We start from the raw sequence: 24,211 nt of genomic DNA on the forward strand, positions 1-24,211 counted from the left end.
TAACCTTAGGCATTGGGAGTTTCATTAAGAAATTAACTAGAATCCTTACTTGCTTGTTGCTGATAGATCAGCAACTGAATGTGCAAAAATACAGAGATGCTTTTGGTTTGGTTGGCCTGACAGACAATGCGGACTAAAGACTGAGCTAACATAACTCATCATACTAACATCATCAGTTCTTGCTATCATATAATCTTAATTGCTTTAGAGAGCTACAGTGTTACTCTCACTTTAAGTAGGCTATTTTGCAAAGAATAACTTCAGAGTAGAGAACTAGAGAAGACTCCACAATAAAGACAAAGCCTTAGGTGTATCTATAAACTAATCTGCTGCTCACATGCATGTGTATGCCACACCTGTGTTAGAGCATCTACTTACACAGCAGAGCACTACCCTTGTTCTTGTTTCTGCATCCAAACTGGCACCACCTTGTAGGGGTTTGTTCTACGATCTTGAGAGGATTTGCCTGAAGGTTCTCAATACACCACTGAATTGAGATGCTATATATACTAAACTATGGCAAAAGACCTTACCTGTCTTTTGGGGGAAGTTGTGTAGAAGTGCTTTTAGCCTCCCCAAATATTTAGCTGAGGCATTTATGATTTTGCAGATTCCTCGCTTCTGGTCACTGTTGCCACTGGCAAGCTATAAATCTAACACAGGTGGGTGAAATTCTTCTCCTTCTGGTCAAATTTGCTATACCGCAGCAGTACATATTCTGTGGGATGGTAGAGGGCATTCCCATCACAGTCCCTGCCAGAACAGGAGATGGAAGGACCTGAGTGGAATTTATTTAGAGCAGACTGGAGACATCTGAACTTTGTTGTAAATGTTAGATTACCCATAAATGCTATAGATTCCCCATCATCTCTGATCCAGGAGAACTACCAGAACATGCTAGAGTCCCATCATAGTTCAGATCTGGGATAGTCCAATCAATAAATAATCAATATTCAAATCAATAATAAGTAGCTTTGAATTTCTGCATGAGGAAGCATGGAGGTTCCCAGAGCAAGGAGCTCCATGGAGCATGAAGACTTCATGGAGCTGCTTAGAAAGCAGGGGACGCTTCTTATAGAAAGTATTTTGGTCTACTAAGTCCAATCCTTTGCTATTGCAGACAGTCATAACCTCTCAAACGAATTCATCATGTTCTGTCTCATTCAAGATTTTTCCCAATTACCCTGATTGCAATTATTTTCTGAAATATCATTAGAAATATCATAATTTTTAGTCCAGTCATATTCATTGTCAGTGTATACCTGTTCTTTCTTAAGCCAATATCATCCTTTTATTTAAACCACTCTTCTTCCTCCCTATTATTTAATCCTTGACAGACAGTAATCAGAGCCTTCTTAGCCCTCTTAGCCTTCATTTTGTTAAACTAAACAAGCCACACGCTTGCAGTTTTATTGTATACAAAAGGCTCTCCAAATGCCTTCATAATATGATTGGGTCAGACAAAAGTGTCCTGTAGGATCAACTTGTTCCATCAACTGTCATTCAAGAGTGCATTCAGTCTTATCAATATATAATATTTTTCTGTCTCTAATGGAAATACTCCAAACTTGATCTTCTCAGTCATTTCCTACTGATTACTTCCCAACTTATAGCAGAAAGTTTCATTCTTCCAGTAATTACGGAGTCTGAACCAAACGAGAAATAACTTATCACTACCCTTTGGAGACCTGCTACCACAAAGTCCTACAGGTTTGTGGCTAACCGGTTTGATACTGGACAGCCAAGGTGCAGGTTTCTGCTGTGCTTCAGAGTGGGGTGATGGGGAAATAAGCTTGAGATAATACCTCACCTTTGAAAAATGGACTTCCCAAGTTGTGCTATGGGGAACTCACTGATTCATAATTTGTCCTCCACGAAGAGTAAATGAATATGTTAAATATCTACTTCTCTGTTATGTTCTGTGATATATGAATTGACCGAAATGAGTTGGTTGAAGGGTTGAAGACGAAAATGTCAAAAATTATGTGGCATCATTACAGGTCTAACTAATAAACATTCATAAACATCTACTATTATTCTTAGTTTGAAGTATGTTCCATTCTTAAATTTATGACACCAGATGAATACAGTATGCATGATCAGCAAATGGCTAAGGACTTATTATTTCAATAGTATGGGACTCTGGTGAAAATATCCAGAGCTACAGGGAGCAAGTCTACATTGTAGGTATCCTTTTTTTTTGACCAGAGGTGCCTTTGAGAGTCAGACAATAACAAATCAAAAGTGAAAGAGGAAATTACTGAAAACTATTTCCTCTGTAACTGTCTTTAAAACAAGGAAGTAAGGAAAAAACATGGACTGTTTATTTCTGTACTTCACAGGGGAAGTGTCATAGGGTGTTGTGAAAGTTCCTTGTTTCACTCTCTGTGACGAAACTTCATGAAAAAGCGTCTTTGCAGAATTTCATAATCCTAATTCAAAGCCATGCCTAAACCGCAGCGTGTAGAACCCCGTGCAGTATTTGTAATAGTTTTAACATGGTCTTGTTACAGAGTTCAGCACTACAATAGACACTGTACACAAATGGCTGTCATCTAAATTCAGTAAATGGCCACTAAGGGAGACTGAAGACAAAATCTAGAAAGGGTGGATAAGCACAGTCAGTGTGATGCATTAGCAAAACAGACAAAGCAGCAGTGACAGCTCTGGGACTGCTGCGGGCTACAGTTAGCAGTTTATAACACAGTATTACTTCACGTCAACCGTTTTGGTCCTCGTTTTTAACAATCATAGACTTATTTTAGACCTTGACCAGTTTCATATTTTCTATAGTACATTTACAGATTTTTTTTGATGTAGTAACGACAGCAACAATCAGCCAGATTACAAAAAGGGAGAGATGCTTTGTTCTTCAAAACTACTTTAACAAATCTAATTTAATAAATAGTACTGTAATTACTTTGGACAGAAACAACTTATCTTCACGGACCACCTGGTGATGACGCCAGCCCTCAAACCGGCGGGACGTCATGCAGCGATACCTCTGTTTTATTGAATAACTTAAGAATACTAAGTGCCGTTATTCCCCTTCTCACAGCGGGGACCGGAGTCAGAAACGACGCGGCCTCCTCGGCGAGGGCACCTCGAGGCCCGGCCGCCCCCGCGCGCGGCCCGCCGGCGAGGCCGCCTATCCCGCGCAGCTCCGGTCGCTTCCCTCCCGCCCTGCTGGGAGAAAACGAGCAAGGCAGAGAGCGCCACGAAGGCCGCCGCGGCCCAAGAGTTTCGCTTCCCTCCGGCCTCTCGCGGCGACCGGCCCGGCCCGGCCCTCCCCTCCCGGCCCGGCTCGCTGAACCTGCGCCCTGCCCTGCGGCCGCCCCGTCCCCGCCCCGATCTGCGCGCTCCGCCTCCGCCCGTGTCGCCTGTCACTTCGGGGGAGCCCGCGGCGCCTCCCGGGCCTGCCCCGCTGCGCTGCGGCGGTAACGGCCCCCAGCCGCGGGGTCACGGCGCCTCCCCACCCCCCCTTCGCCGGCGGCCACGGCCCAGCCCCGGCCCGGCCCCGCCATGCCGCGGGCGAGGGCGGCCCCCGCCCTCACAGCGGGGCGGCCCGCGGCGCCGCGGCCCCCGCCCCCGGCCCGGCGCGGGCCGCTGGCAGAGCCCCGCCGCCGCCCGGCCTTGCGCCGCGCTGCCCGGCGGGCCCTGCGCCATGGCCGGGCTGGGGCAGGGCTCTGCGGGGAAGCCGCCGCTGCTGGTGAAAATAGTGATGGCGGGGGAGTCCTGCGTGGGGAAAACCTCCATCGTGCGCAGGTACACCGAGCCCGCCGCCGCGCCCGCCGCCTTCTCCTCCTCCTCCTACCTGGCCACCATCGGTGAGTGACGGGCACGGCCGCCTGCAGGGGCGGCCCGCGTCGCGCCCCCGCGCAGCACGGCGGCGAGGCAGGAGCTGCCCGCACCGACAGCCTGGCACGCACCCGGTCACCCCCCTAACGACCAGGCACCCATCCGTGCCCGTACCCCCTCCTGCCCCCCCGGCAGCCTGGCACCCCTATGTCCCCCCCACAGCCTGTCATCCCTCCCTGCGCACACCCCTGGCACCCACCCGTGCCCCCTCGGCCTGGCCAGCCCGCCCTCACAACCCCCCGAAACCCCCAGAACGCGCGTCCCGCCTCACGCCTCCGCCTGTTACCCCCTTGCACCGGCACCAGTTGCGCTGTAGCGGAGGTGCACACCTGCACTCCCGCTTCGTGAGCCCACCCCGAGGGACGGCAGCGCCACAGAAGCGTGCCACCGGGCTGGCGCGTGCCTGGGCTCCCATTTCACTTGTTCTCCTAGACCTTTACTCTCGCACACGCGAGCGTGCGCACGCGGCACTGCCACACGGTTGTGTTTCTACAGATACATCCTGCCTGACCCTTGTAGCTTAGCATTGCTAAAATCACCTTCTGGCAACCGGCTGTACGCTTCCAGTCTTGTCTAGCGAACTGAACCCGCAGGTGGGTTCGTCAGGGTGTCCAGAGGCGTGTGCCTGTGGCTCCAAAACCTCCTTGTTCCAGCTTCTGTATTGCCACTGGTACTTGTCTGTGACGTTCTGAACTTGTTTTTAAAATTACTAAGGCAAGTTGTTTCTTATTGTACTAGTGCTTGTGATGCCAAATGGAGGCCCTGTTGTTGTATACTCGTGTGCATACATAGAAAACAGTATCTGCTTCAAAGAGTTTTGGGGCTTCAATAAAATACTCAATTCTTCCGTCTTTCACAGTAGAAAGGGTTTCAACTTTGTATTAATAGATTTTAATGGTATAAAGGGTACCGATGAGTCAAGATACCTTCTACTATAGGTGGCAACATGTGTGATTATTAAAGTAGACCAACTGCTGTGATGGAAACAATTAGCCCTGCTAAACTGAGTTGGTTTCATGCTGCGTCACTGTGCTGCCTTCCCCAGTGCATCTGCAGGACCTGGCTGATCTGGATTTTCCATTGTGGTGGTATTCCAGGCCCGCATCACCATGGAGAATGGCAAGTTGTTTGTCCACGTGCTGAAAATGGTCATCAGCTTGAAAATGTGGAATATGTGGGAGTTTTTGTTTGCCACAGAAATTTAACAAATTTCTGAGTGGGAAATTTTCATTTTTAAATATGGATTTGCATGCGTGTAATCATTTTTTCATTTTCTGTGCGGTTTAATGGAACAGTAAAGCATGCACAAGAAATCACGTGTTCCTATGTTTTGAATATGCATGGCTCTCATACATTTTTCAGTGTAGGAGGAGTTTGCTTAACTGAATATGTAATAGGTAGTACCTGTGGCAGCAGTTGGTCCTATTTTGTAAGAGGAAGTGCTTAATGTACATGAGGTTACTTGACCTGCCCACGTGAGAACTGGCAGAACTTAAACCGTTTTTTATTTCCTTGCATATTCCTGCAAAGCATCTTCTGAAACCAAAATGAACAAAAATGGAAGAATACAACCACCAGAAGTGTAATGAAAATTCATCCTTTTAACAGGCAGTTTGTTACAGTGCTTAAGAAAAGTCCCAAGGAATGTCCATGAAAATAAATGTCGGCTTTAATGATGGCTTTTTTATTGGAATTTAGATTCCTAGCCTTGAGATTATTATTTTGAGACAGAATTTCTAGTGCTCTGATTTCCAAGTTGTGGGTTGAAATAGTTTAAAGAATAGTTAAGATGAATCAGTTTTGTGGCCATTATGGACTGAGATTAACATTACTAATTTGCTTACTGTTTTCGAAACCTGTTCTTGAGGGATTTAAAAACTTAACGTATGTTTATCTGCAGTGTAAACAAATCATCAAAATCTGGGTATTTGTTATCTGAATGTGATTCCAAAGTAGTTTCTGAAATCTTGTATTCCATTTAATTCCATTTTACAAGGTGTGTCAGAGCTTAGACTTTAAAATGGATGGGATCGTTGGTGATGAATTCTAAAATAGTAATGTTGAAAGTGGAAGTTTCTTGCCCACTAGGACCGTTACAACAGCGAGTCATTGTTTAGGTCTTGGTAGCATGTTTTTGGAAAGCCTCAGCAGTGGTCTATAGGAAGAAGCTTCAGGTACATTGCAACATTTCAGATTTTCTGTTCATGATATCTTCTTCCGCTTTGTTGTCACTATCAAAACAAACAGCTGTTTTCATTTGGATTCCCGTTTCATACATTCTCAGTCAAATGTTCCCTATCTGTCATGCAGCCTATTGAATGCTCATCTGATGTTAATTGATTTTTTCACCCTTTTCTCAGGTATTTGGGCTTCCTGACAAGATCTTATATCACCACCTTTCTTCGGTGGTGAAGGGTAGTAGTCACAGAAGTTAAAAGGCTGGGTGCTGTTGAGAATCCCATTTCTGTATCATCATTATTGGCGAGTTTGCGCTGCTAGAAAAAATTGCAAAAAAGAAGACATTTTCTAGTTGTACCTAGTAGGCTCCAGTTGTGAAATTTTCTAAAGTTATGTATTTTATGAAATGAAAAAAAATGCATTCATGGTAAATTTTCATTGAAAGCACTTTATGCAGCACTTCAACACTCAAGGATGGGTGCCCTTCCTCCTCTTCAATTATGCAGTTTGGGTGAATTATAAGCAGTTATAGTTTTCTAATTAAACTTATACGCATCATAAGGCAGACGCATTGTATTATGAATAGTAGACTATAGTAGACTATAAAGAATAACTGTTTTTATTTAAACAATGGCATTGCATAGAAAGCCCTAGAGGAAGTTTATGAACAAAAAAACCCCCCTGTATACAAGTGAACAGGATGCTGATCTGACAGGTTGTAAGGTTTTTATTTTGCTGTATTGCGGTGGCTGCGGTACCTCAAAAGACTTGTACTCCGTGGGGAAAATTTCTGTAGAGGTGTGGGTCTTTGTAAAACTTTCATAGTTGAAAGTGATGCAACTCCCACTTCCAGGATTAAAAAAAAAAAAAAAAAAAAAGATAATTTTATTCTGAATTTTTCTTCAAAAGGAAACTTTTGTTTTCTAATGCCTATATTTAAAAAAAGAAGGGATATGATTTGTTATGAGTAAAATACAAGACCTAAGAGTGAAATTGCAAAAAAGAGCCAGTTCTGAAGTCAATGTGAATTCCCTGATATTCAGGTTACAAGGAAACAGAGTAGAGTTTATGCAGTAATTTAAATATGCAGTATTTAACAGTATTTCTGACTATTCAGCTGCTACTCAGCTTCAGATACTCCTTGACATGTACCAAAAAAAAAAAGATAATAGGACCAAATATTATGATCAAATTAGGTTGACCTCTACACCGACCATGTTCTGACTTTCTTATCCCATCATTTGGACTCAAATTAACTTGACCAGTTTTTCACATATGTGCTCTTCTAAACTGTGTTATGCCACAGATGCATATATTGTCCATCGTACTTGTAAACTCTCATTGCTGTAGCATGTCATTAATTTTCTCAGCTTTGTGATTTAAGCTGATTTTAGTCTCTCTAAGCTTCATTTTCTATCTGCAAAATTCTCAGAAAAGCAAAATGAGCAAAGGGAAGTTTGCACCAGAGCAGACACTTGCATCTGAGTCTCCAGATTCCTTGGCTGTTTAACCATATTGACTTCCTCACTCTTTAGATATGTTTCTTAGCCTTGGAGATGGGAGGTCTTATAAATGCTTACCACACATTCAGTCCACTTCCTCATATTTGATTACAGCTGGTACTAGGGTCCCTGTTCGTAGAGGGTGCCAGTATCTGTGACCAGACTGTCGAGTAGAGGAGGCAATAATGTGCTATTTGTTTTAGAAACTACTGGTTCTTGCTGACAATCTTGATAGTTTCTGACCCTTCCCTTCCTTAGATAGCACTGTAGATCAGATTGCAATTAGGCAATTTTCCCAGTTTGAATGCTTATTACTACCTCCCAGTAATTTCTTACTGGGTGTGAGTAAGGAGGTGGTACAGACCATTGCAGCAGCAGCAGTGTGACCTGCTCTTAAGTGACTTTATTCTTCCAGACCCCTTAAAGGGCAGCTGTGGGCTATTGCTATTCTATTGGAGGAAGTGTGAGGGACTTTCTTGTTCAACATGTCTGTGAATCTGCTGGTGAGTTGGTAAGGGAAGGACTGCGTGAGGTGTCCCTATAATGGTGACATCCAAAAGCCTGTCTCTATTGTCTGATTCGAGTGATGCACCAGCTACTAGTAAGGGTTACATCATGGGTAAGAGTAACACGGCTGAAACGCAAACCAGGCAAAGCAGCTCAAAGGGATGGAGAAGATGGTATCAGTTCCGGGGGTAAGTCCATCAGTAGTTACTAGTATTCGTAACACAGTGGTTAATTTTATTTCACCAACCACTGTTAGATGGTCCTGTTACAGCAATGGCTCAGTTATTAGTTTTTGCACTTGCAAAGAGATTGCGACATTTCCTTTTGGACAAGCCCCTTGCTGTTGCTGTGCCTGTTTCCACCCTGCCATCACGAGGGTGGGTTATGTGCGATTGTGTTGAGCAGCGGGTGCTGGGCTGACGTCCGGCGGCTCGCTCGCCGACGGTTCTGCTCACTGGGACCTTATTGAACTCAGGCACAAGAATTGGTACCAATTGCTTATCTGTTTCTGGAGTTTAGATGCTGTATGACGGTAAACGGGCTGGGATCTGCGTGTGGGCACGTGCCAACTTCTATCCTTTCTGTCACTGTTATATTCTGCAAAGTTACTGAGACTGGAATTTCCTCCGGGTGCAGATGTTTTTTCAGCCTGTTATACCAGGAACTTGATAAAGCTGTTAGGATGAAAATAGTGTGTTGTAATTTTGTAGGCCAGGTGCAGAAGACATCTTTGAAGAGGACTTTTGCAGACAGCTAAAGACTTTTTTTGCAGGTACTGAGGGGTGAGACAAGCAACTCACAGCTGAATTCCTTTGTGGTTGACTATTTTAATGCTTCTTAGACCTAGCTGTATTTAAGTTGCCTCAGTCCTAATATGGACATATTTATTATTTTAAATATAAAGAAAAAAAAGAATAATATATCCTATAATACCTTGTAATAACAACCAGAATTTGGACTTGTACCATTCTTTGTTTTATTTGACAGCTTAAAGCTGTTGCATTCAAATAACATTTATCTCAACAGTGGTAATCAATGTTAGTTTTGTTATGTTGATCATATTGTATAATACATGGGCCTAAAATCATCTGAAATCTGTGAGCTGTCTTTGGCACTGTATTTCTCATTTTTCTTTTTTCCTTTTCAATTTGCTATGTTTGCCTGAAATTTCATATAAAGACATGAGCAATTCATGCATGCAGAACATATTGACTTCTGTTTTTCACTAACGTTCATTGACCTTTTAGGTCAATAAATTTTGAAGCTGACTTAAGAAGTCAATATGCCTTATTTTAATTTAGATTAAATTTTAGTCTGATTCAGCACTCTCTGCTTTCCTTTTTATAAATAAAAAAAAAGCTTATGTCAATTTATTATTAAAATGTATGTCAAATAAGAACTGTTTCTTATAAGTCTGGAAGTCTCTAGCTGGATTATAATTTTTGCCGTATTCCCAGTTCACTATTCCAGCCTCCCACTGCATATCTTGTCCCTCTCAAGTGTTCTAATATTAGCTGTAGAAAGTGATACAGATAATTAAACAAAATTGTGTGAAATGCAGGAGCAAATGTTTTCCTTGAAGTTTAAATTTCACCTTACATGAGCACATAAGCATATTTGGCTTAAATTAGATTTCCATCTAACATTATTAATTTCATCAAGGAAGCCTTGTATATTAATTACAGATACCAATTATATTATTTCATCTTCCCTTTCCATTGAAGCTTCAATGAGAATTCATCAAGTGAAGGACATGATTATCATAATAATTGTAAAAATTCACCCAAGTCTTTTACGCATGTGCACATAGAAATGTTAGTACCATTGGAATCTGGCATGTGAGAATGTGCTCTTCAAAGTTATATGTCAAATACATGTGGAAATAAAAAGGAAGGGAGTGTTTCCTCTACTGCAGTTTTATTTTATTTCCATGAATGCTTTCCTTTGATAAAGTAATTTGGCAGCCAGAGTCTCATAGAAATCACTGCAATGGTACTAATAGTTCTAATGTAAAATTGTTGATTTTGTAAAAAGTTGCCCTGAGATGCTAAGATTTTATATAAAGCATGGAAGCAAAAGAATAGCGGTATTGTGAGTTTACAGTCAAACACATTAGCCAGTTAAAAATACTGCCAAAACTGAAGTCCTTCCTCATATCATTAAGCTTTTCAACATAAAAACTGAAAGCTCCTTGTTTATATATCGCCAGGCATTTTGATGTTTTCTGAGTACACAGAAAACTCAACCACTGAAATGCAAAACTAATGGAAAGAACTTTTGGAAAAATAAGTTTTTGTGTTGTTCCCGTAAGGGGTGAAGGCCAGCAGCCTGTCCTAGGTCTGCACCGAGGCCAGTGGTGTGCAGCGAGGCTGCTGGCGCGGCGTCCGGGCAGCGGCAGCCCATGGGGCGGTGGGCACTTGCTGGACACGGGGATGGGGAGTGCAGTCCCCGGAAGATCTCTGTCACGGTGGGTTATGCCAGCCTTAAAGCGGGACCGTGTGTGTGTGGTCTCGGTGTTCTGAGGTCATCTTTGATGGAGCAGTCTCTTTCTAGATTACATTAGTAACCGTAATAGCTAGGACCTACATTTTGTTTCACGTGCACGTTCATACTCCAGAGAGCAGCATGGAGGAGGTGCTGGATACCTGTTGGCTGTGTGGTGGCCTGCTGTCTGTCAGCTGTGCAGACCGCATTGGAGCAAAGCCAGGGTAGCTGGCATGTAAGATGAAGTTTCGTGTCAGAAGGTAGCTATTTTAGGAAAATTGCAAAGGCATTTTTTTTTCTGTTTTGAAAACATCAAAGTTAATAGAGTTTTGCTGTGGCTTATTGCCCACAATCAAGAGGCAGGAGGAAATTTATAAATTGGAGACCACAGAGGTTAAAATAACTATTTTCTGAAGATAACAATTTGAGATTGCAATAGCAATCTTTGAGACTGATTTCAGAACAACAGCTTCTGAGAAATTCCAAATCATGTCGTATGACCATTAAGTAAGACAACCTGTAGAAGAAGATATCCTCTAGTGTTTGAAGTGTAGCATGCCTCCTTACATACGATTGTTTTGATAATGTTTTAAGATGTGCTTTGTCTGCTGGTATTGATGTGGTTACTCAGCAAAGTCTTGTTCTAAATTTCACTGAAATTCTTTGCAAAATCTCTTGGCTGCGTCACCATAATGCAGAATGTTCCTGTCCTGGTAGGCAAAGGCTGTGCTTTTGCAGTCTTCTTTGTTCTTTCAAATTACATTACCACAGGAGAAAAGCTGCTCTGAAGTCATGTTAAGTAGCTATATTTTGACTTTGTTCCCTGGGAAATACTGCATGGCCAGCTATCATGGTATTATCTTACCTTCACTTGATAAAGATGAAGAAATACTCTTGTTGTCTTTCAGTGAATGAACTAAATGGAGAAATAGTTAAAAAGTATTTCGAATTTCAGCAATAAAGTAACTGAAAAAAATGTAATTGTCAGGAAATACTCGGTCACTAAATTGAGATAGCAATTGATAGCGAGCATATTCAGATGTTAAGTTTGGAGCTTCAGCAACCCATAAATCCAGGTATCATTTGCCACATTTGGAGTACTAATTTGATAACAATATAAAGACAACCATTATAAATTATAATGAAATTCCTTACAGGAACATGCAACACTGATTTCATGCTGACTGCTAATGCCTAGTTATACCATTAATGCACTGAATTTGGGATACACAGAGATTAAGACTACAGAGACAGTCATCTTAAATTTGAACAAAATTTAGTATATGCTCATCATTGCATTTAACTAGTGTAGTTAATTTCTATTCCTGTCCTTGTAATCTTAGAATTTTTTAGTAATTTGGCAGTAAAGACAGAAAAATGGCATTGTGCATGTAACAGCTTTGTAAGCATTTGTCACTAACAGCCCAATCATAGCTGCCACACGGTTGCGATGAAACTGGAAACAGCTGAAATCAATGATAGATTTGCCAAAAATTACTGTGAATGGGTCATCAAACTGCTGTCATGTCCCTTGCCTATTAATGGAAATATGTACCTGTAGTTTCAGAGTAGCTGCACCTTTGCTTTGACCTGCCTCTCCATTGCTTTTGTGTGATGTATTAATGCATAGTTGTTTTTACCATTGAATAGTTGCCTTTTGCAGCTTCCATTTTCAATATATATGATTAATTAGTTATTCTTTGTTTGATTTATTTCCTTTCTACTTTCTCTTCAAATCTGCACGATAACTAGAGTTTAGAAACAATCTTTAGAAGGAGCACATGTTGTTATAAGAAATGTGATGAATTTTCTTTTTTTTTTTTTTTTTAGGCATTGATTTTAAAGTAAAACCAGTAACATTTAATGATACAAGAGTAAAACTTCAAATATGGTAAGTTTCAATTTATATCACAAATGAAATCAAACTAAATTACATTACAACATGAAAAGTCTCATCTGCCTTTAATTGTGTGTCTTCCTACAGTGCAGTTATGTAACAGATCATTTGAAAACTTGAATTTGGGCTAGGGGAGCATCTTGTTTGTAGTGACTAATATAAGTTAAAAAGAAGATTGTTACTAGGTTGTTTTAACAATAAAATTTTGCTGTTGTAGCATACAAATAATACAGATCCATATTAAGTATATGTAATTTTACCAGTATATTAAGGGAAATGGTAAAGTAAGAAAATTTTGATTTCATTACTCAATAAATACATGTTCAAAAGGCCACCAAGAGAAAGCTAGATAGGTTAATCTTTGAGTACCTATACTCTGCTTCGTGTTTTTGTTTTTGATTCTTTTTTTTTAAAGGAGATACAGGGCTACTGCTAACTATCTCTCCAGGCGTCCAGTACTGAGGATTATCTATATTTGCCAGTACTTAACTTTTCAAGAAGTAGCTCTGTACATGAGTTACTGGACTAGCATTAGATCTTCAGTTACTCCATCTGAGGTTCTAATACAAATGTCTTGGAGGCCTGTAGGCAGCTTTCCTAAGGTGTTATTGTGATGTTTAGCATTGTTAGGAATTTCTGCAGCCCTGTGTATTATGACTTTTTCCCAACACCCATGTTCTAGCTAAGCCTAGTCATCCTCTTACTGTCTGCATCACAGTTTGCAAAGGCTTATCAGAATATAGGATTGTCATCTGCCTCCTGCAGTCCTTGTACTCCAGAATTTTTATGTCACGAATTGTGCTGATCTTGCTGATTTACTGTACATAAAGAAGCAATGGTAAGCGTGAAGATATCATACTAGACTTCAACGATTACTTTAGCTTTCCAAGGAGGGATGTATTACTGAAAATAATTTTTCACTATATTTTTCACTGCTGAATGGCACATATTTCACATCCAGATTTTCTCCTTTTCTTGCTCCTTTTGTGCTAGGGCACACAGTTCAGAATTTGGACAGTACTCTTAAAAATGAAGCGATTTCCTTGGGTGGAGGAATTCTGATGTTCATTTATTTTGATTTTTTGTGACTTTTTATGGTTTCTTTCAGGGATACTGCTGGCCAGGAACGATTCCATACACTTAGTACTAGTTATTTTCGTGGAGCACAAGGGTTTGTTCTTGTATATGACATCACAAATCTGGACAGTTTTCAAGGTATAGCAAGCTGGATGAAAGACATACATGAGGTAAATATATCTAATAGTGACTGATCTTTTAATGAAGGTAGTTAATGAGTTATTACATGAGATTTATTGTTGTGGCTTGAGCTATATGTTCCTAACCACATAGTGATGCTTCCTTAGTTTAAAATTTTAGAAGTGCAAAAATACTCAATTTCTAGGAATGTAAATTGTAAAAATGATTGTATGATTGTACCAATCTCAAAACTAGCAATTGATGAATGTTATAACTGAAGCTGGATAGTAAAAAAATTAATTTAGTCCTAGTGCGATATCAATTTCTGAAGTGTCTCAACAAAAATATATGAGGCCATTCATTGTAAAAGAAATGTTTTTAAGCAGTAACTGTTAAAACACAGGGCATTTCCTGAGATTTAATTACTCAGTAGGGGATGGTGACTTCCCCTGCATTTGTTTTGTTCTGTAAATGCAAACCAGTTGTTAACCCTCCATTAACACCTGGGCCAAAGTGGCTGTCGCTACAGCACCCTTGAAAATGTGCAAGGGTGGAAGAAACAAATAAAAAGGGAAAATGGATATAGGTTTTATTAACTACTCGGCAGTGATAGGAAGTTTAAATTTTACACTTGAACCAATCAAATCCTATTTTTGGAGGTGATTCCATTCTGTGCAGATGGAGATTTTTACATATAAAGATTTTAAATAAGCCGTACAGTGTGCTAAGTCATTTTTACAACAGTTGAAAATAACTATTGAAGCAATTTAACACTCTCAGAAACTCTGCTGATTTTATAAAAACTGGCCTGATTATGATCATATTACCAGTAATATTCTCATTTTACTTCAATTATTTGAAGTGTGGAATAAAACAACTTTCCTATTAAAAATAAATTACTGTTTAAGTACGTTCAAGACATGAATGTACTGCAGTATCTGTATCATTCAGATATTCAGAACTAGAGGAAACTAAGTAATATGATTGTATATAAGAAAGCTTACTAGAAAAATTTCCTCACAGATAAGTATCTTAGGACTTCATTGACAAATCCAATACAAGTAGCTTGGATTTGTAAAGCACTCATTAAGGGTGTGGTCACTGCAAGAAAATTACTTTAGAACCTGACACCATTCTTTATTTGTGGAATTGCAGTCATAGTCAAATTTATTAAGGTGTTCCTTTGCTGATATGGTTTTGTGCTGTTGTATATAACTGTTCTGAAAGGCTGATTCTATTAGGCCTTTAAAAATGAAATATAAGAACTGTGTGTCAGGAATACAGTTTTTTCCATGATGTTTTGAACAAGATTCCAGTTACCATATTATACATAGGAGAAAACTCTTCACAGTAGGGTGATGAAACACTGGAACAGGTGCCCAGAGAGGTTCTGGGATCCCCATCTTTGGAGTTCCTCAAAACTTGTTTCAACAAGGCCCTGAGAAACCTGACCTGGCTTTGAAGTTGGCCATGCTTTGACAGGGGGGCATTAGACCAGATGACTTCCAGAGGTCCTTGCCAAACTAAATCACTGTGATCCAGATGGCATCTGGATCACGAGAAACCTTTTGCATAGAAACCTTTTGCTCTAGTTTTCTTTTAAACACAAGGCACTGCTTTTCATTCGGCCAGTCTCATGGTGTGGCCATGAAGACAGCAAAACCAGTTCCTAATGATTACCTCAGTGCTGGAAATTCTCTGCTAGCAAAGAACTGTCTGCAGGGGGAGGCAAGATTCGTTTCCTCATGCAGTAGCAAGTCTTTGTGAAGCCATTTAGTACTTTTGGAATACATTAGCTTTCAGTCTGCTCTCTTAAAAAAAAAGAAAAAAAGCAACCTTGCAAACAGGACATGAAATTTATGGGTGTGAGGAGTTACTGCCATTTTTGCATAGTGCCCATCTCTGATTCTGTGCAGTTAGAAGCATCGAGAGTCAGGATCTTTGACAGTCTTTCAGTATTGTTGCATCATATATAACTAAAAGGACCACAGCAAATTGCTTTACAAATGTAAATTAATTTAACTTCCAACTCCTCTGTTTTTTACTTCTGCAGATGGAAAAGCTTGGTGGCAAAAAGACTGAATTGTTCCAAGCTCATAGATGGGTCTGTTAAGGCCGTGATTAGAACTCAGAATTTCTTGTCCATGTCACTTTGCTAAATTGGTGTATCTCTAATCCCAGATTGGTTTGAGGATAAGTTGGTTGATGTCTGTCCAGTCAAGTCTAAATTTACTAATAGACAAACAACTTCTATCACTTCTGCAATTCCAGTGAGGTGCTGGAAACTAGGCATTTGTGAATGTGATCATAATGTGGCACTCGGAAAAATACATGGAAAGAGACATACGTGTAAGAATCAGTATGAACACCATATATGTGATACTGTCAAAGAGATTGTGAGGACAGCATATTACTTACAACTTATTCTTCATTTATACAAAGAATAAGTTTCTATTGCCATTATCTAGTGAGTAGAAGGAAGAAACTTCATGGCTTTAGGGCCTTTCCCAGTTCTGCCTCCATCTTGCTGCATGACCATGCCTACTTCTGTCTCACCTTGGTATTTGAAAAATGATATTAATGCTACTTCTCTTCCTCAAATGTACTATCATAATGTTTAATTAGTTTATCAGATCTGGGTTCTCAGTGTCACTCTGTGGACCTGCAAACAAACTTCTGTTGCCTTTTCAACCTGTAATCAGTGACTATTAAAATCATACTGCCTTGCATAGCTACACCCTGGAAATGTGGTGGATGGACAATATGGTGATTTTGTGGGAAAACTCAGACTTCACTGGCAATCTGCTGCAGGGGAGGTTGAGGCCAGCAATTCATGGTGGAGTCTGTGCTCACCATTTAAAAAGTCAAGAGATAGTTTCTCCCAGTAACCTGTAAGTAGAAAGGTGACTTGGTTCTCCTTTGATAAAGATGTTTGCACTATTTTTAAACACTCATATAGTACTCACATAAATTCACAGCACTACTGTGTGACAATCTTTCTGTAAAATGAAGTTTTTTTGTGTTCTTGCTTGCTATTAATAGCTACATAGTCAAGGAGTGACTCAGGATATGTATTTACCTGATGGGGTGCACGGGTTAGGTGAAAGTTAAGCAGTACTGCAATTAGTTAAGAGTATGGATGGATGGCTTCTATCAGAGCTCAGCCTATAAAGTGCACTATGATATTACTTTATGCTGAGTCCAATATTCCTAATCCAGTTTCTGGCACCGCTGCGTTTGAGGCTATGGTGCTGCTCCCTCATGTGGCCAGCGATCACAGCAGCCAGCGAGCTGGCAGTCTGGCTCCTCGGCCTCTTGGCTCTAGCTGCTGCTGAAGCCTTTGACAAACCACTTTTGCCAAAACCTGGTAACTCCAGACACAACCAAACTTCAAAAAATTGGATCAGGTTCAAGAAATCTCACAATTCCAATTTTGGAGGAGATACTTCCTTTTTGGACATCTTCAAATAAGTATTCTGATTATTTTTATTTTAAATTTCAGTAAAATATGAACGTTGAAGTGCTAAAAACAAACAAAGTTTAGGATGGTGACACAAAAATCTGGGCAATTTTTTTAAAGATACCAAAGCAAAACATTTTTTTCCACTTCTCAAAAAACTTTTACTTTTTGTTGCAGCTTAGATTGATAAATTGTTAAAAGTATTCTTCCATGACATGGACTCTAATAGCTTAGACAGTGCTGACTTACACAATAGCACAATATGCAATAGCATAAAATAACCATCCTCCTTCTAGCTATGAATTTTGCATTTGGAAGGTTGATTCCTGAGTTATAAATAAAAGAAGATACAAATACACAGTGAGTTTTTGGAGGCATTGTAGAGCCGTATTTATAGCAGATTCAATTCAGTGTACCTCTGCTGTTTTTATGCCAGCTAAGCACACAGTCAAACTTCTGCGTAGTAATACTGACTTAACTTTTCAAACCTCTCATCTGGAGGTCTTCTTGATATATATTCATCTTGATATATATTCTTTTGTTTTCTAAAAGCGAGAAACTGCAAGATCCTGTCTTTAAAAGATGAAGTACCTTTAGTGCTCTGGTGGAAGATGCAATCAAAATGAAAATTCATTATTAAATGATATTAATGTATAAATAATAAGTATTTACTGAAATAGTTATTGAAATGCCTGGTATCTCTAATCTCCTTTAAATTTTGCATATTACTTGAGGCTGTTTAGAAAGAACATTCCTATTGCAAAAAAATTGTGCTTTTTTACAGAAATAAATTGACAAGGTTAATTTCATATTTTTATACAGAAAGTATGTAGTATTTCCCTTTGACCTTTTACTTCAGAGTAAAGTCAGAAGTCACTTGTCAAGCCTTCAGCTACATAAAATCTTCTTTCAAATAAAAAGTTGATTATGTGATGAGATTAAATTGTCTATTTACTCTACCCTGTTTTAGGGACTGATGTATGCAATTTTATGTAGGAGAACCATTGACCTTAATGAGTGAAGCTCCAATGCACTCTGAAACAGCCAACATTTTGGTCTATTAATCCAGGTTAGATTGATTGATTATTTTAGGCCTGTACTTTGTGCTCTTATGATGAGCTTACTTCATTTTAATACTACATTATGTTGAACATCAGCTGTGGTTATGAAATGAGATTAGCTGACTCTAAAATGAGAGTGGATTAAAAAAATGAAATGATGTGCCTTAATAATAAATTGTGCCTACTGCTGTATTCGTCAGATGAGGCAACTTAGTTGTAGAAGTGCAAATAGACTAAAAATAATGATTCTGTCACCCTTTAATGAATAGAGATTTTTCTTTGCATTTCTCTGAGGGGAGGTATGTGTGTCTGTGCACACGTTGTGTGTTCTGGGAAAGAGGATTTTCTGCACCTGATTTAGGTTTACAGAAAAGATCCTGAGAATAATAGTTGTTAGGGCCTGAGGTGTTCCAGTAGTTACATATGTTACAGCAAAGCACGCTGCTCTGAGCCTGACCTGCCTGGCTCACTGGTAGGGCTGGGAGTTAATTCCTTATTCATGGCTAACCATGCCCCAGCTTCTCTCAGTATTGCAAATTTACTGCAACCGTAATGATGAATTTTCAGAGTGTTTTTTTTTTTTTAAGGAAGTAAGGCATCTGCAGTCACACTGGGTGGATGGGTATATTTGTGCATGTCTGTTCCTTTCAATCTCTCTCCAGAAAACTTTTCAGACTATTAGCCAGTTTTCATCATCTTTGGAAGAGAGGCAGAGATCCTAAAGCAGTATAGGTATTATAACATAAGTCCTTTGATAGAGATCCAAGATTTCATTAATGTTCTTGTAGGCGAAAGATCTGTAGCCTGAGACCAGACTTTACCAGATATGAGAAGCTATGTGAACATTTATTTTCAGAATATAAGGCATAAGAAATGAGACCACATTTGCATTAATTGTCATGAGACTGAGACCCTCAGCTTCTTCCATTTGAGTTTGAAAATTGGTTTTTAATATTATGTTTTTTTCCAACAAATGTCAGTTTGTAAACCCACATTCTCTTGAGGAACTGTTCCCTTTCCCTGCCATTATTCTAGTGATGTATAGTTATAATGGCTTATCTTAAAATAACACTGGTGTAAAGCATCCAGGGCATTTCAGTCATCATGTATGCAATGGATTAGTGGAACAAAGGCTGGAGACTAGATCAAAAAGCTTGATTTTTCTTCCTTTTGAAATCAGTGAGGTTTTTAAATTTAAGAATCTAAGAATTAAGAATTTATTAAGAATCTATTGCCTTCTTTCAAGAGTTTTAGAATAATCTAGCTTTTATGCTGAGTTTGAACATTTTGAATGTGATCTTACTGTCTCTATGAAAAACTTAAGCACAGAGAGGTGCTCTTTCACATGCAGCAAAGTCCGCCTTTTTTACTTGTGAGTACCAGATGTAGACCTGACTAATATTGATGGCTAATCCATGAAACTGCTACTTGAGGGAGGGCAGTGTCTATGAATTTGGGGCCACTTTAAAGCCACATTAAACATTCATCAGAAGATGGTGCCCAGGCACCACATACTTTATACGTTATGGAAGGTGTTTCAAGTTATGTCCTGTACTCGTAACCGGCTTTTTTCTGCTCTTTGGAATTTTTGGATCCAAGACATCCTTGGAGACCTGGCAACTAATGGAAAATAGTTCAGGACAAAATTTAGCCTTTAATTTTAAGGAAATAAGATGTTGGGGGTTAGTGCAGGCTAAAGGTGAAGGGGTTTTGTTGTTTGCTTTTTCTCTTACTTGACAGTTACTAATGCTGGTTCTCTTTTAGAAAGCAGGTGATGAAGTGGACATAATACTGCTGGGCAACAAGTGTGATAAGGAAAAAGAACGTGTAGTTCCAAAACTTAAAGGAGAAAAGGTATGCATTGATCACTGTTACTTTCTTCAGGTTCTCCTAAGTATCTCAGTATGTAACTATGAGCTGTTACATTAACAATGATAATATGTTTCTGAATTCCAAACATTCTGCTAGGAATTGCTTCAGAGTAACATTTTTTTAACATAGAAGCAGAAATATAGTAAATAAGTACTAGTTGCTTACTTTAGAATACTGATTTTTATTCTAAAATTTGAAATGTACTTATAAAAATTCTACTGTAATGCCTAAAACTCTTTATTTCAATTTCTAAATAAAAATTTTTTTAGAATCTGCTTTTACAGAGTATTGTTTTAATGTGGAATGCTAGACTATAATACATAAGGCATTCTACATCATTTTTCTGGTACCTGATATACCCATCAATGATTTCTTTTAGCCACAGCCTGACTCTAAAGAACTGTCCTGGCAGCCTGCACACTGTGGTCTATGTTGACTATGAATAGCCTTTAATAATAATAGACGAGTACATGTAGGGAACATCCAGCTTCCCAACTTCTAACTGTGGATCTGTGTTGTACAGTTCTGATTACAGTGTTGTTTAGACATGCTGACTATGTGTAGAGGAAGAACTGGTGCAAGTGAGGAGTAATGTTTTGAAGGCAATGACAAATTGCTGTCTCTGTGAACCAGTGTGGATCCAGGAGACATGCTGTGGCAGAAGAAATCATGATACTGACTAAATGCCCCAGTGTAGCTTGTAGAATATACCAGTAATTTTTGCAGCTGAAAATTGCATGCATCCATTGTAAGAAGCTTGGACTGAGCACTTCCATTATTCACCCAAGCATGGTGAGTCTGGCAGGATATCTTGTGTTTGATGAAAAAACACTGATAATTTCTTGTCAATTGTATAATTCCAGCTTTAAAAAAAATTAAAAATAACATCACCTTTTGAACAGCATTACAGACGGAATCTTTTGAAAGTTCATTGTTTTTTCACAGATTTTCAGTGCAAATATATTGTATCTGTTTAGGTGTAATAAGGTTGTTGAAAAATATATATATATATGCTCTCAATCAAAGAATACATTATCAGAAAACTGAGGACTTGCTGGGTGCATGTGCCCAAGAGGGCAGTATTAGGGTTTTGCATACAGTATTAACCATGACATTTTCTGACTTCTGAGTACTTAAGCATGCAATCAGAATTTCTCTTAAGATTGTATTTTTTAAGAAACAACTCACTACCTCCTCACCAACAAGTCTGCTTTCTAGATTTCCCCTGTGTTCTGAGGCAACTCTTCAGTTATACTATTTCTTCTTTTAATGTGATTTCAAAACACTACAGAATCTGACTGAGCCAGCTGGAGAAAGATCCCACTAGCAGTGAGAGAGGTAGTATTGTCTTCTCACTCCAAAGAAGAAAATACCCAAATTAAGAAGGCAAAATTGTTTGATGCCAACTCTGCCAGTTAATAGTTCATTTTAACATATTTCATATTACCCTATGAGTGTGAGCTGTAGGTATTATTCTGTTCAGAGCCTTACAAAGAAGACTCCTCGATTCCCCAGGAATCTTATAAGGTACATTGGAATTTCCATAATAATCCATCATAACTAAGTGGCCATGGTATTCCAATGTGTAGACTAATTTAATGCTATTATTTTTAAAAGTTTTCTTTTGTAATTCTATAATTTTCAATCCCTCAGAAGTTGATATACTTAATTTTAACACTATGAAGGATTTTCCTGTATTTATAACTTTTATTGATTGACTTTGAGAAAAGTTTGAACCCAACCTTCTTGAGCTCCTCTGCTTTTTCCAAACCAGTAACATTGTCTTTCTTCCTAAAAAATAAATAAAAAGCTGAAGGTTATATGACTTGATAGAATGTGGCCACTTTACCCCCTGTTGAATCTTGCTAACAGAAATAGCCAAAGGAAATATCCTACATTTACTTGCTTTTGCCATCTTCATTTGCCTGATACAAGAACTGATTTTGCAGAAACAATATGAGTGAAAAAATGTACTCCACAGTGCTAGGAATATAGTACATACATCTCTCTGATTCAGTCCTAAGAAATCTTAGCAGCCCTTTGCTAAGAAGAAGAAGAGGAGAAGAGTTATTGGCATTATTTATGTTGTTATCATAAGTAAGATATGAGCTTATTTCATTCAAAATCTCCAAACTATTCTCAAGGGTAATATAAACCTTTCCCAGTAGCACAAAAATTTCCTCAGTAGCATAATTTCTATCAGTTTCAAATGTATTCAGGTATTTTCTTTGCTGATCTATTTCAAGATGCTCCGAAAGGCATAAAGAGTAGTTCTTTGTATTTGCCTTTTCAATTTCTACATGAGCATATTAGCCAAAGCTCTGTTCATATTTGCATATCACTGCTTTAATATTGTACTGTTAGGTTTATTCATCTACCTAAATTTGTAGAGACCTTGTCTGGCATGATACTTACCGGTATGCAAGATGAACAGGAATAATACATCTATAAATCTTCTTTGTCCAATATCATGGCATAAAGACTATTGAAAGAAGTTCCAAGAAAACTTGGGTGCATTGATAGGTGGAGGAAACAACATAGTAAGAAATGATCCGGAGAATGCTGAAGTACTGAACATTTTTTTTGCATTGGTCTTCACAGACGGAGCTTGCTCCCTGACCTCTGCATGTACTGGCACGGTTTGGGAAGGAGCAGGTCAGCCAGCAGTGGGAGAGCACCGGATTAGAGACTGCTTAGGAAAGTTGGATGTATCGATGAGGCCTGATGAAATTCACCCAGTGGTGCTGAAAGAGCTGGCCAGTGTGATTATGAGGCCACTGTTGATCGTCTCTAAAAAATCATGGTGATTGGGAGAGATCCCTGCTGACTGGAAAAAGGTCAACATGACACCCGTCTTTTGAAAAGGCAAGAAGGAGGATTCAGGAACTATAGCTGGTCAGCCTTGCTTCAGTCTGTGGAAGGATCATGGAACATGTCATCATGGGATCCTTTTCCAAGTACATGAAAGACAAGAAGATGATCTGGTATAGTTAACAGAGGGCAATTTGTGCTTGACCACCTTGATTGCCTTCTTTGATGCCAGGGAATGACAGACTGTGTGGACAAGGGAAGAGTGGTGGAGATGATACGTCTTGAATTTAATAAGGCTTTTGGCACCATCTCCCATGGCTGGACAAATGGACTGTTAGGTGGATAGAAAACTGCTTGGACTAACAGATGCAAAGAGTAGTGATAAATTTCATTGCAAATAAGACAAAAAAGCATACAGGGCTACATTAGGAGGATAATGGACAGCAGATATGAGGAGATTATTACCCTCTTTACTTAGTGCTGGCAAGGCCACATCTGGAATACTGTGTCCAGTTTTGGCTCTCCCATTTCAAAAAGGATGTTGAGAAACTAGAGAGCGTCCAGCAGACGGCTACAAAGATGGTTGGGGTCTAGCACAGGTGAAGGGAACACATGAAGGGAACTGAGGGAGCGGGTAAAGAAGTGGCTAAATGGCATTTATCAGTCTGCAGCAATTGAAGTGTGGTTGCAAGAATGACAGAACCGCACTCTTCAGTAGTGGCAGACAATAAAGCAAGGGTCAGTGGCCACACATCCTGGCCTGGGAGGTTCAGATTGGAGATAAGGAAACAAGATTCAGCAGGGTGGTGCAGCCATGGAAAAGAGTCCCAGAAAGGTTATAGATTTCCATCCCTGGAGGACTGCAAGACTTGTCTAGGCAAATTAAAATGGTTTGTGTTCATCAGAGTTTCTGTATAGGTAGTCTAACAGGACATGCGTTACGTGACACAAAAGAGAAAAAAAGGGATATTTAATAATAGAGTCTGTGTACTTTATATACTGCAAAACACTCTTCTCCACTTTATTATCCCAGTATTTTTTATTATCTGTAAGTTTTTTGTTATGAACCACGATGCATGGTTGGCTTGCACTGAGACTTTCTAACAGACAGGAGATCTTAACTTTCCTTAACTAGTTGTTGCAGTACCAAAAACCATTCATTGCAGTCAGCTGGAATCTCTTATAAAACAGTCTATATGAAGGAACACTCCAGACCTTGTCTTTATTTTCAAAATTATATTTTCTTTTACTGTTTTAGAAGAGAAACCATTTTGCATACTATTTTTTTTTTACATCTTTAAATCTTCTGTATTTACTTTGACTAAAACTTTGCACACCAATATACATTTTAACTTGACAGTGAAAATTGTACTTTTACTTTCAT

At 39.4% G+C, this 24,211-nt stretch overlaps 1 protein-coding gene across 1 annotated transcript in view; it reads left to right on the forward strand.

Annotated features, from left to right (window-relative positions):
- Positions 1-3,541: 3,541 nt before the first annotated feature.
- LOC112994974 (ras-related protein Rab-10-like) overlaps positions 3,542-24,211 on the forward strand; it is a 31,444-nt gene continuing 10,774 nt past the window's right edge. The window contains exons 1-4 of the mRNA XM_026119664.2: positions 3,542-3,827; positions 12,360-12,420; positions 13,535-13,673; positions 19,909-19,998. Of these exons, the coding sequence (XP_025975449.1) occupies positions 3,665-3,827; positions 12,360-12,420; positions 13,535-13,673; positions 19,909-19,998 (453 nt within the window). The 5' untranslated portion in view covers positions 3,542-3,664. The remainder of the gene's footprint in view (positions 3,828-12,359; positions 12,421-13,534; positions 13,674-19,908; positions 19,999-24,211) is intronic.

This window comes from Dromaius novaehollandiae, chromosome 2, assembly GCF_036370855.1.
Source record: "Dromaius novaehollandiae isolate bDroNov1 chromosome 2, bDroNov1.hap1, whole genome shotgun sequence".
NCBI classification, from domain to species: Eukaryota; Metazoa; Chordata; class Aves; order Casuariiformes; family Dromaiidae; genus Dromaius; species Dromaius novaehollandiae.